The sequence below is a fragment of the Scyliorhinus canicula genome, chromosome 11, assembly GCF_902713615.1.
Source record: "Scyliorhinus canicula chromosome 11, sScyCan1.1, whole genome shotgun sequence".
Taxonomy (NCBI): domain Eukaryota; kingdom Metazoa; phylum Chordata; class Chondrichthyes; order Carcharhiniformes; family Scyliorhinidae; genus Scyliorhinus; species Scyliorhinus canicula.
The window spans coordinates 18,377,552-18,391,008 of NC_052156.1; the positions used below are offsets into that span (position 1 = coordinate 18,377,552).

The 13,457-nt window shown below is 45.4% G+C and overlaps 1 protein-coding gene across 1 annotated transcript in view; it reads right to left on the reverse strand.

Annotated features, from left to right (window-relative positions):
• The window catches only part of slc26a6 (solute carrier family 26 member 6), a 92,761-nt gene extending 79,732 nt beyond the window's left edge, over positions 1-13,029 (reverse strand). Inside the window, exons 1-2 of the mRNA XM_038812391.1 lie at positions 12,870-13,029; positions 9,737-9,925 (exon numbers count right to left, since the gene is read on the reverse strand). Of these exons, the coding sequence (XP_038668319.1) occupies positions 9,737-9,900 (164 nt within the window). The 5' untranslated portion in view covers positions 9,901-9,925; positions 12,870-13,029. The remainder of the gene's footprint in view (positions 1-9,736; positions 9,926-12,869) is intronic.
• Between the last annotated feature and the right edge of the window lie 428 nt (positions 13,030-13,457).

Genomic DNA, 13,457 nt, shown 5'->3' on the forward strand with positions numbered 1-13,457 from the left:
CCGGAGAATCGGGACTCCTAGCGGAATAGAGGTTCCTGCCGGACACTGAACTGACCGCTTTGCTCCCCCCCCCCGGTGGCGGTGGGATTGAGATTCACGCCAGCATACAAACAGGAAGATGCTAATGTATGCAAATTAGTCCCAATGACTCATTTCCATATACTTAGTGGGCACCAGATTCTCCGGGTCCTCCTGATTCTTCGGTCCTCTGGGCCAGGAATAATATGGGCGGGGATTACTACAGGTATCACCAAAAGTAAACCTGACATTGTGGCCCTCACAGTAGGCCAAGGCGGTAACTCCTTAAGAGAGTTTCCCAAAAGTCCACCCGAGGGTAACCCCCCAGAGAGCCTCTAACTAAAGGGCATCATTACAGACCCAGAGATAGGGGTAACCCCAGGTTAAAGAGGTATGAATTGTCTCAAGCCAGGACAGTTGGTTTTCCTTCCAACTGGATAAAAGCAAATTACTGCGGATGCTGGAATTTGCAACGAAAGGGGAAATGCTGCAAAATCTCAGCAAAGCTCTGAGCTTTGACAAAGAGTCATCAGACTCGAAACGTTAGCTCTTTTCTCTCCCTACAGATGCTGCCAGACTTGCTGAGATTTTCCAGCATTTTCCTTTTCGGCTCCTACCAACTGTTCTGGTTTGAGACAATTCACACCTTTTTAACCTGGGGTTACCCCTATCTCTGGGTCTGTAAAGATTCAATTACCTGCAAATGCTCGCATTCTAAGCATTGTCTGGCATCTTTGATTTTGTCTATATATATGTTTCTGGAACACACCTTCATTCACCTGAGGAAGGAGCAGTGCTCCGAAAGCTAGTGTTTGAAACAAACCTGTTGGACTTTAACCTGGTGTTGTAAGACTTCTTACTGTGCTCACCCCAGTCCAACGCCGGCATCACCACATCATTGTCATGTGGGAAGACATGAGGCCCATTCTGGCCAAGGAATCCCCAACAAATGACAATGAGATAAATGACACATTTGCTTTTTTTAACTGATCTTTCACTTGACTGGATCACTTTCCAGATGAACTCCGGCACAAATGTTGAAAATGTAACTGCGAAAAGGACGTAAAAAGGGAGTGCTGGCTTATATCAATGCAAAAAAGATTAATCTGACTGAATGTAGGTTTGCAGTGCCAAAAATGGGGAAGAAAAGATATAAAGATCTGTGCAATCAATTATTAATTTGATTTTACTTCTCTCCTGCCAAGGAAGAATTACATTTGATTACTCATTCAAGTTTCAAACAGCAAAATTATGTTTTTATGGTATCCTTTTGATAATCACTTGCTTAATTTCACTCAGATTTTCCATTAAAGATAGCAGGCAATACCTTTGCACCCTCTCTTTTAAACATAGCCATGGTATCCTTCTTTATCTTTTAATTGTTCTAGGTTATAAATTATTTCACCCCTTTTTTACAGGCATAAATTCCCGACAGTGAAGAAGGATGACGTTCAGCCCAACAAATCTGCACCGACCATGTGAAAGAGCACCCTACCCAATCCCACTCCCTTGCCCCATCCACGTAACCCCACCTAATCTTTGGAGACTAAGGCGCTGGGTTAGCTCAGGGGCTGGTTTAGCTCACTGAGTTAAATCGCTGGCTTTTAAAGCAGACCAAGCAGGCCAGCAGCACGGTTCGATTCCCGTACCAGCCTCCCTGGACAGGCGCCGGAATGTGGCGACTAGGGGCTTTTCACAGTAACTTCATTGAAGCCTACTCGTGACAATAAGCGATTTTCATTTAGCATGGCCAATCTAACCTGCACATCTTTGGACATTTTGAAAGGCATTTGGATCACCTTCCACAGAGATAATGATTTGCAGCATGCCCTGGCGGATTATTCTCCCAGCAGCGCTCATGCCTAACTTCCAGATCTGCAACTCCAACACATGTACCAATCCTAGCAGACTCAAACCCACCTCTTCTTGCATCAGCATTCAGCCAGATATTCACAAATACTGGGCACATCACCCAAATACAGCAATACACAACTTCTGACATCCTGCCTTCCCTCTGACAGGTCAAGATGACACTTGATGGAAGAGAGCAGAACAGCACCAATGGGTGACGAGGAAGCCAGCATCTCCTGAGCTTGATGGAGGAGGTGGTTCTCAGCATCATGGGGCCGGCTGCAATAGCGCCTGTGCCATCCGGCATCACTGTGAACATTGAGGATGACAGAATGTTCCTGCCTTTTACCCTTTCTTAACTCTTGGCTCAACCTCATCCTGCCATCTGGCATGATGGTGTGACCTCAGACATGTCTATGTAGTTACACAGAACATACAGTGCAGAAGGAGGCGATTCGGCCCATTGAGTCTGCACTGACCCACTTAAGCCCTAACTTCCACCCTATCCCCCGAACCCAATAACGCCTCCTAACCTTTTTTCTTGGACACGAAGGGTGATTTAGCATGGCCAATCCACCTAACCTGCACGTCTTTGTACTGTGGGAGGAAACCCATGCAGAGGAAACCGGAGGAAACCCATGCAGACACGCGGAGAACGTGCAGTCTCTGCACAGACAGTGACGCAACGGGGAATTGAACCTGGGAACATTGGTGCTGTGAAGTCACAATGCTAACCACTGTGCTACCGTGCTGCCCCTACTTATGATGTTTTCGTAAACTTTAAGCAATAGATTTGAATCTCTGTTGTTTAGGTGTAATTCTGAGAAGTAGATCACTGTTGAAATCAACAGAATACAATTCAGGCAGCTTCTATCATATCAGCTGATCTATTGGCTTGGATTATCACCTTGGTGGTGAAAACATAAATTATCCCTTAATGTGTATCTCCTGGGAGCCTCTGGCTTCTTTGATTTTCTCTTCACAAGGCCAAGAAGCAGATGAGATTTGTAACTCTCTCATTAGGCCCTGTGCTGTGAACAACATTACTCAAAGGAAACTCAGGGTCAAACTTGGTACCATCCTGGTCCAAGTGATTCAATACCATAAACCACAATTAATTCATCAGAGCTGCATGGATATTATAATGCAAGATTGAACAACAGAAATCTCATAGAACATACAGTACAGAAGGAGGCCATTCGGCCCATCAAGTCTGCACCGACCCACTTAAGCTCTCACTTAAGGCAGAGAAGCCACAGTGAAAAATCAAAAAGGGCGACAGTACAAGGTACAGTGACTGAGGGGAGCTCAGTGAATTGGCCCAGTAATACTAAAAGGAATAAAACAGGAAGTAAAAACGTAAATGGAAAGCGACCCGGCAGGTTGTTAAATGAAGACATGGGTTCAATGACAAGGAAAATTAGGAGAAAAGTTAAGAGGGAAAATAACTGAGGAGAGGTTACTGATCAAGGTGTTAAGATTCAAAACAGAGGTATAAAAGCCAACATAAGTGTACTTTACCAGAATGCTCATAATATTCGGAATAAGGTAAATTAATTGATGGCGCAAATCATGGTGAATGACTATGATTTAGTGGCCATTATTGAAACATGGTTAAAGGATGGTCACGACTGAGAGTTAAATATCCAAGGGTATCAAACTATTCAGAAGGACAGAGTGGATGGTAGGGAGGTGGTGTAGCTCTGTTATTTAAGGATGACATCCAGGCAATAGTAAGGGATGACATCGGTGCTATGGAGGATAAGGTTGAATCCATTTGGGCGGAAATCCGAAATAGTAAGGTGAAAAAGTCATAGGAGTAGTCTATAGGCCACCAAATAGTAACATTATGGTGGGGCAGGCAATAAACAAAGAAATAACGGATGCATGTAGAAATGGTACAGCAGTTATCATGGGGGATTTTAATCTACATGTCGATTGGTTTAACCAGGTCAGCGGTCAAGGGAGCCTTGAGGAGTTATAGAATGTATCCACGATAGTTTCCTAGAACAGTTTGTAATGGAACCTACAAGGGAACAAGCGGTCCTAGATCTGGTCCTGTGTAATGATACAGGATTGATTAATGATCTCATAGTTAGGGATCCTCTCGGAAGGAGCGATCACAATATGATGGAATTTAAAATACAGATGGAGGGTGAGAAAGTAAAATCAAACACTAGTGTTTTGTGCTTAAACAAAGGGGATTACAATGGGGTGAGAGAAGAGCTAGCTAAGATAGACTGGGAGCAAAGACTTTATGGTGAATCAGTTGAGGAATAGTGGAGAACTTTCCAAGTGATTTTTCACAGTGCTCAGCAAAGGTTTATACCAACAAAAAGGAAGGACAGTAGAAAGAGGGAAAATTGACTGTGGATATCGAAGGAAATGAGGGAGAGTATCAAATTGAAGGAAAAAGCATACAAAGTGGCAAAGATTAGTGGGAGACCAGAGGAATGGGAAATCTTTAGGGGGCAACAGAACGCTACTAAAAAAGCTATAAAGAAGAGTAAGATAGATTATGAGAGTAAACTTGCTCAGAATATAAAAACAGATAGTAAAAGTTTCTATAAATATATAAAACAAAAAAGAGTGGCTAAGGTAAATATTGGTCCTTTAGACTTTTGGGTCGGTCTTCACAGTGGAAGACACAAATAACATGCCTGTGACTGATAGAAATGAGGCTATGACCGGTGAGGACCTTGAGAGGATTGTTATCACTAAGGAGGTAGTGATGGGCAAGCTAATGGGCAAAAGATAGACAAGTCTCCTGGCCCTGATGGAATGCATCCCAGAGTGCTAAAAGAGATGGCTAGGGATATTGCAAATGCACTGGTGATAATTTACCAAAATTCACTCGACTCTGGGGTGGTCCCAGTGGATTGGAAATTAGCAAATTTTAAAAAAGGAGGTAGACAGAAAGCAGGTAATTATAGGGCAGTTAGCTTAACTTTGGTAGTAGGGAAGATGCTGGAATCTATCATCAAGGAAGAAATAGCGAGGCATCTGGATGGAAATTGTCCCATTGGGCAGACGCAGCATGGGTTCGTAAAGGGCAGGTCGTGCATAACTAATTTAGTGGACTTTTTTGAGGACATTAACAGTGCGGTAGATAACGGGGAGCCAATGGATGTGGTATAGCTGGATTTCCAGAAAGCCTTTGACAAGGTGCCAAACAAAAGGTTGCTGCATAAGATAAAGATGCATGGCATTAAGGGTAAAGTAGTAGCATGGATAGAGGATTGGTTAATTAATAGAAAGCAAAGAGTTGGGATTAATGGGTGTTTCTCTGGTTGGCAATCAGTAGCTAGTGGTGTCCCTCAGGGATCAGTGTTGGGCCCACAATTGTTCACAATTTATATAAATGATTTGGAGTCGGGGACCAAGGGCAATGTGTCCAAGTTTGCAGATGGCACTAAGATGAGTGGTAAAGCAAAAGGTGCAGAGGATACTGGAAGTCTGCAGAGGGATTTGGACAGGTTAAGTGAATGGGCTAGGGTCTGGCAGATGGAATACAATGTTGACAAATGTGAGGTTATCCATTTTGGTAGGAATAACAGGAAAAGGGATTATTATTTAAATGATAAAATATTAAAACATCCTTCTGTGCAGAGAGACCTGGGTGTGTTAGTGCATGAGTCGCAAAAAGGCTAATGGAATTTTGTCCTTCATTGCTAGAGGGATGGAGTTTAAGACTAGGGAGGTTATGCTGCAATTGTATAAGGTGTTAGTGAGGCCACACCTGGAGTATTGTGTTCAGTTTTGATCTCCTTACCTGAGAAAGGACGTACTGGCGCTGGAGGGTGTGCAGAGGAGATTCACTAGGTTAATCCCAGAGCTGAAAGGGTTGGATTATGAGGAGAGGTTGAGTCGACTGGGACTGTACTCATTGGAATTTAGAAGGATGAGGGGGGATCTCATAGAAACATAGAAAATTATGAAGTGAATAGATAGGATAGATGCGGGCAGGTTGTTTCCACTGGCGGGTGAAAGGAGAACTAGGGGTCTTAGCCTCAAAATAAGGGGAAGTAGATTTAGGACTGAGTTTAGGAGAAACCTCTTCACCCAAAGGATTGTGAATTTATGGAATTCCTTGCCCAGTGAAGCAGTTGAGGCTCCTTCATTAAATGTTTTTAAGATAACGATAGATATTTTTTTGAAGAATAAGGGGATTAAGGGTTATGGTGTTCGGGCCGGAAAGTGGAGCTGAGTCCACAAAAGATCAGCCATGATCTCATTGAATGGTGGAGCAGGCTCGAGGGGCCAGATGGTCTACTCCTGCTCCTAGTTCTTATGTTCTTATGTTCCACCCTATCCCCGTAACTCAGTAACCCCTCCTAATCTTTTTGGTCACTAGGGGCAATATATCATGGCCAATCCACCTAACCGGCACATCTTTGGACTGTGGGAGCAAACCGGAGCACCCGGAGGAAACCCACGCAGACACAAGGAGAACGTGCAGACTCCGCACAGACAGTGACCCAGCGGGCAATCGAACCTGGGACCCTAGTGCTGTGAAGCTACAGTGCTATCCACTTGTGCTACCGTGCAGACCAGGTAAGGACGGCAGATTTCCTTCCCTAAAGGGAACTAGATGGGTTCTTAGAACAATCGTTGACAGTTTCACGGCCTTCATTACTGATACTAGCTTTCAATCTCAGATTTATGAGTTGAATTTGAACAGCACCAGCTGCCAGGGTGGGATTTCAAGCTGTGTCTCCCATCATTAGTCTGCGTCTCTGAATTACTCGTCCAATGACATTCCTGCTTTGGTACCGTCTCCACAAATGATGAACCCTTTGGACCTGCATTGGGCCCTTGAAGCACCCGAAATAGGAAGCCTTTCTCCCTGTAGGCTAAATTAAATTTGAAAGCAAGTGTGGAAGATGAAATGTTCTTGAACGGAACCCAGTTAGCCTCAGTAAAATTAACCTTTGAAAAGTAAATAATGATGTATTATTTTGGTGCCCCATTCCATCAAACATTTCCTATTGAAAAGGAAACAGAGTTGCATTTGAAAAACTGGCCATAAATTATAAAGAATACTTGAATTTAATACTTGAAACATTCTTGGATTCTTGAGCCAGGACCACAAACTTTTGCTTGTTTCTTTTAAATGCTTCTCAGATACTTTTGGCTTGTAACTCTGATAATTACTTAGCAGTGAGATTTTGTTTTGAAAAGTAGCCTGTTTTCTATTGCATTGTGCAATACTTAAAACAGATAACCCTGTCTTGTGCAGGTACAGATTCAGATACTGTGCTTACAAATTCCTCAGCTGTGAACACTCAAACTGAAGTGGATTTCTCTGTAGTGAAAGCGGTAATGCTGGAGATGCAGATTTGGTTGATCAATCACTGAAACGTTTCCAGGAGGGACATTTTCCAACATTTGAAAATTGCTTATTGTCACAAGTAGACTTCGAATGAAGTTACTGTGAAAAGCCCCTAGTCGCCACATTCTGGCGCCTGTTCGGGGAAGCTGGTACGGGAATTGAACCCACGCTGCTGGCCTGCCCTGGTCTGCTTTCAAAGCCAGTGATTTAGTCCTGTGCTAACGGGGGCTGGTTTATTTTTTATTTCACCTTCATAAGGAAAGAGGACATACATTTATAAAGTACCGTTCACTTCCTCAAGAAATCCTGAATCCCTTTAAAGCCAATAATGATTGTTTTTGAAGTGTAATCACTGTTGTTTTATAGACATACACCGCAAACAATTCACGCATCCCCAGATTTCGCAAACTGCAATTAGATAAATACTGATTAATTTGTTTTGATGGTGTTAATTGAGGATGGATGCTGGGCAGAATACTGGCAACACTCCATCATCTCATAATACAGTGATGAGGTCTTAACCCCACCTGCACAATCCCCGGTTCAATGTCGTCTCTAAATAGGGAACCCGTCTGACAATGCAGCACTCCATCATTATGCAATGATGTATCAGCCTTGGGTAAACCATCATAATGCTTACTCTATATCCCACCAAATCCAGACATCTCCTACAGAGTTGCGTTTTCCGGTTACACCCTTACTCCTGGCCAACTTTACTCCACCACCACCCCCACTGCTTCACCCCCCCACAACCCCTCCACCCCCCACAAACCCCTCCACCCCCCACAAACCCCTCCACCCCCAGCCCCCTACCGCTCCTCATTACATCCCCAAGGCAGCCATTGCTCAACTTTGAGGCAAACAAAATGGTGACAGACCTCTCAGTTCTAGGCAGCTGAACCCAAGCCTCTTCTGCCCAACTAATGGGCCACACGTGCACTTTCATAGACTATTCACCGGACGATGATCATAAGACCATAAGACCATAAGACATAGGAGCGGAAGTAAGGCCATTCGGCCCATCGAGTCCACTCCACCATTCAATCATGGTTGATTTCAACTCCATTTAACCGCTCTCTCCCCATAGCCCTTAATTCCTCGAGATCATCAGTGGAAACATGAGTAATTTTTCCGTTTACCCAAGCCGAGGCCAATAGTGTGTGACACTATTTCAATCAGGTTAGAACTTCCACGTTTGTCTAACTCAGCACCAAAACGGGTGATATGTTTACCCCATGACTTTGAGATTTCTGTCAGGTGTCGATAAACGGGGGGGGGGGGGGGGTTGGGGTGGTGGTGGAGGGGTTGGGGGGAGGGATGCAGGGGTTCGGGGGAGGGGTGGAGGGGTTGGGGGGAGGGGGGAGGGGTTGGGGGGTGGAGGGGTTGGGGGGGTGGAGGGGTTGGGGGGGTGGAGGGGTTGGGGGGAGGGGTTGGGGGAGGGGTTGGGGGAGGGGTGGAGGGGTTGGGGGGGAGGGGTGGAGGGGTTGGGGGGAGGGGTGGAGGGGTTGGGGGGGAGGGGTGGAGGGGTTCGGGGGAGGGTGGAGGGGTTGGGGGGGGTGGAGGGGTTGGGGGGGTGGAGGGGTTGGGAGTGGGGAGGGGTTGGGAGTGTGGAGGGGTTGGGGGAGGGGTTGGGGGAGGGGTGGAGGGGTGGAGGGGTTGGGGGAGGGGTGGAGGGGTTGGGGGAGGGGTGGAGGGGTTGGGGGAGGGGTGGAGGGGTTGGGGGAGGGTGGAGGGGTTGGGGGGGTGGAGGGGTTGAGGGGGAGGGGTTGGGGGGAGGGGTTGGGGGGGTTGGGGGGAGGGGTTGGGGGATGGAGGGTGGAGGGGTTGGGGGGAGGGGTTGAGGGGGAGGGGTTGGGGGGGAGAGGTTGGGGGGAGGGGTTGGGGGGGTTGGGGGAAGGGGTTGGGGGGTGGAGGGTGGAGGGGTTGGGGGGGGGGGTGGTGAAGCAGTGGGAATGGTGGTGGAGTAAAGTTGGAGAGGGATAAGAGCGTAACCGGAAAACGCAACTCTGTAGGAGATGTCACAGTAATGAATTAAGGTGGCAGGTGGCCCTCTTGGGACAATATTTATTCCTCAATCCACTGAAGCGGATTAATCGATCTTGATCACATTGTGTTTGTGGGAACTTGCCGAATGCAAATTGACAGCTGCATTTCCTACATTAAGACAGTAACTAAGTTTCAAGAAGTGTTTCATTGGCTGCAAGGTGCTTTAGGAACCTCTTGGGATCGTTAAAGTCTCTAGATTAATGCAGGTCGTTCCTTATTTTAGCTTTGTGTTCAATGAGATTTAGGAATATTTGTACTGTAGAATGAAATACTTTCAGCTGCATTTTAACCAGGTGAAATTTGCTTTTACCTTGAAAATCAGAACCTGCTAAAGAAATCACCTGGAGAGGTGGGAATGTCGAAGAATGCTATTTCACCAGTGGGTTGGCAGTTCTGTGGAACGTGCAATTAAAAAAGGACTTTTCAGCTCAGTTTTCTCAACAGACTAAAACTGGACATCCTCTGAACAGTAAGAAACCAGTTACCTACCTCAGACTTTCTTTCAGCTTATCTTTTAATGAAATTTCAGTTCTTTCAGTCCTGTGAGCCACCACTTCCAAATCCTCCTCATCCATAACCTGCCGTTCCACACGATAGTCAGATTTCCGCATTCGGAAATTGCAATCTGCTTCATTTTCCAAATTGGTAATCATTGGAGAGTCCTGGTTTGGTATTAACCTAGAAAGCACGAAAGAGTAGAATGAAAACTGGGGAGGTAAAAAAACCCCAAAGATAAAGTAAACTGCAAAAACATACACAGCAAAAAGCAAGCAAAGTGCTGTAATGGAAATGGCAATTCTAAAGAGTGTTTACCACTTACCTCATACAAACACTCCCTCAATTGTTTACAACCTGGCACAAAATTCATTCTTGTTAAATCATCGACCACAGTGGGAGGAAATTCTTCAAAGTGACTTTCTACGGTGCCAGAGCAGCCATTCCTTGCTTGATTTGATTGTTGGTGATGAAAGGCAGAATTTAATGTCCTTCCCTGAAGTGAGTCTGATGGTAGATGGGTATTCAATCGGGCAGGAAGGTGGCGAGTGGGTTCCTGATCACCCTCCTTCCTCTGCTCTGGGAAAGCTCAAGTATAGTCTTCCTGACCTGCCACCAATTGGGGTCCTTAAGTGTGCAATTAATGGTATTCACCCAGTGGTCATGTAAATAGCCCAGAAATCAAATCCTGTCGGGATTGTTTGTGGGCTTCTGGTCGGAGGGGGGGGGGTTCCTCATTCAAAAACAATCAGTGTCTGAACAAGGGACCCGGAATTGGGACCCTCGTCACCTCTATTACATATTGTCCTATATCACCACAAAGTGTTATCACACACTGTGTCTGAGTCACCTCAGAAACCCCAGGAGGAAGTTTTCCTATGTTTGCAAACACATATCTCAAGGAGTAGATAGGGTAGATACGTGGGCTTGAGTAGGTTGCTCTTTGTAAGAGCCGGTGCAGACTCGATGGGCCGAACGGCCTCCTTCTGCACTGTAAATTCTATGATGATTCTATGAGTGAAAGAAGGGTCCAGTTTATGGAACCCTGGCACCAGGGAGTACAGGTAGGAAGAGTTTCTTTGGCCAGAGCTCCACGAGCTGGGACCAGAGTCCTAGGATACATGGAACAGTTACTAACAATTTTAAACTATAGGATGGAAGGTTCAGGTAGAACGGGCAGTATTAATAATAGTTCAAAAACAAATGAAAGGGAAGAGATTGCAACAGATAAAAGGAAAAGTAAAAACATGGAAAATGGTGTGTTACAGTTTGCTCAGGAAGTCTGAGTTGCTGTGGGAACATACACTTTTACGTGCATGTTGTAGCCTGGAGCTTTGGATAATAATGGTGGAGGCTCCAATGTTCTTTCTATCACATGGGATCACTCCCTCTCTTGTTGCCTGTCATTGGCATGTGTTGCAGGGATTTGCTGTTTGATAATCAATCTCTTTAGCCATGTTATGAATGCACCTTGATTATCCATCAAACTATGAAGTGGGAAAACTGTCAGAACTGGGAACTAAATGTTACAGGTTATAAGGTCTACACAAAAAAATAGGTAACATTGTGGAAGGTGAGGAACATCTTCAGTGATTGTTGGGTTCCTGTGACATGGAGAGAAAGCCACCACCATATAATTAAAAATGTTATCCTTACTGCTATTTATTTTAAAAACTGGCCTTTTTCTGCTAAACAAAGAGAATTAAGATGGTTGCTACAATTCACCTGATCACAGGGTTGACCCTCTGTCTGGGAGCTTTCCCCAAGCGCTTCGAGGGCAAAATAATCATTTTCTCAGTTTCTGGAATGTCACACCTTGTTCAGCCTAGAGAGCTACAAACAGACTCCCTAGTATTCACCTAGAACTGTTCATCAGACCGGGATCAGCGGCTTATGCCAATCCCATTACTTTGCTCGACGCAGAATTCTCCTCTACATCAGGTACTCCGCAATTGGCGGTGGTCAGTGGAGAATCCGTTGGAAATCTACATTCCTGTTAGCTGTCACAAAATGGTCTGATGCTATTAAAATTAATGTATTTTTTTTTGTACAGGTAAGATCAGTTTGCCTTTTATTTTGTAAAACGGTGTCTGGGCAGCAACTAAGAGAAAGGAAGGAAAAGGAAATAATAGGGAGCAGGGTGGCTGTTTGTAATTGATACATTTAGGAGTCAGGATTGTGAAACCAGGAAGCAGGTCAGACACAGATGAGGTGTAGAAGGAGCAACAAGAGAGAGACAGAGAGAGCAGGCAGACAACCTCAGGAAACAGCACAGCTAGAGATGAAGTGCAGAAGGCAAGAAGCCAGTTTGTGCAAAAGATTGTCTTTTTCGCTGAACCGAAGACTCTTGGCCAATTAATCTGTACGGTGTGGCAGTCACTGGCTGGATTTGATCAATGGCATTATTGAGACATGGAGGGGTCTGAGTAGAGTTTGGGAAGAGTGGGGAAACGGATGCTTCCCCTTTGCTGCTGCACAGACATGGTTTACAAAATACATGGCAGTTTGATTTTACTTGTGCAAGCAAAAAACATTAATTTTAATAGCACCTATCATTTTGTGATGCAGCACACTCATAAACCTCCTCAGTACCTGCTCTAGTGTGATCACATCTTTCCTGTGACACAGTGACCGGGATTGTACGCAGTAATCCAGATGTGGCTCAACTAGTTTACCCCAGAATTATTTAGATTACCAAAGAAAACTGACACGACAAACCACCTTTAAGCAGTCATTTATTTATGATACTTGTGTTTTCATTGTTACTCAATATAAACGTACACTGAGATTTTTTTCTGAGGTATACTGAAGGAAATGTGAATGACAGGCTCCAAATATTAAGGGTGCAGCTCATTCAGAAGATTGTTTAAAGCATCGTAAGCTACAATAAATGCAGACCGACTAAACTATCTTCCACCTTTCTTTCACCTGCTCCATAACTTACAATTCCCTGACCTTTAAAAATCAGAAATGTGATAATGCGGCTGCCAATTAATTCACAATTTTATGATAACTCAAGTCCTGCCTGCGACGTTCTGAGGTCTTGTCAGTTAATCCAAGTTGCAGCTGAAGGCAGTGAATTCTGCTAAGATTAAGCTTTAAAAATTTATTAAATGAAGAAACCTACCTTGGGTTATGGGTCTTCAATTAAGTTGTTCAAACCAGCCTCTGTCCTCTTGCTGCCTTGGGAAAAGATTAGCTCTACGTTCTCTTGTGCTAACGTTTATGCTCTCTCTCCCACAAACATTGGATTGCACTTCAAGTTAATTTACTCCTGTATCAAAGATAAGTCCTAACCTTTGAGCTACCAATTTATAGGGATGTGTAGTTGGTATTTCAAATAACTCATGCGAGCCTGGGACAAATGTTGCCGAAGACCAGGGGCGCGATTGTCCGCTCCCCACGCCAGGTGGGAGAATTGCAGGAGGGCCGGGCGAATTACACCACCCCGCCCTGGCACCCCCCGCGATTCTCCCACCACCCCCCAAAAAGCGACACGCCGCTCGGAGAATCGCCGCTCGCCTCTTTTCCCGGCGACCGCCGATTCTCCAGCCCAGATGGGCCGAGCCGCCTGACGACCCTGACGGGTTCAAGCCGGCGGCAACCACACCTGGTCGCTGCCAGCGTGAACAGCGTGCGACAGGTAAGTGTGGGGCCTGTGGGGCGCGGAGAGAGGATCGAGCACCACGGGCGTGCTCGTGAGGGGACTGGCCCA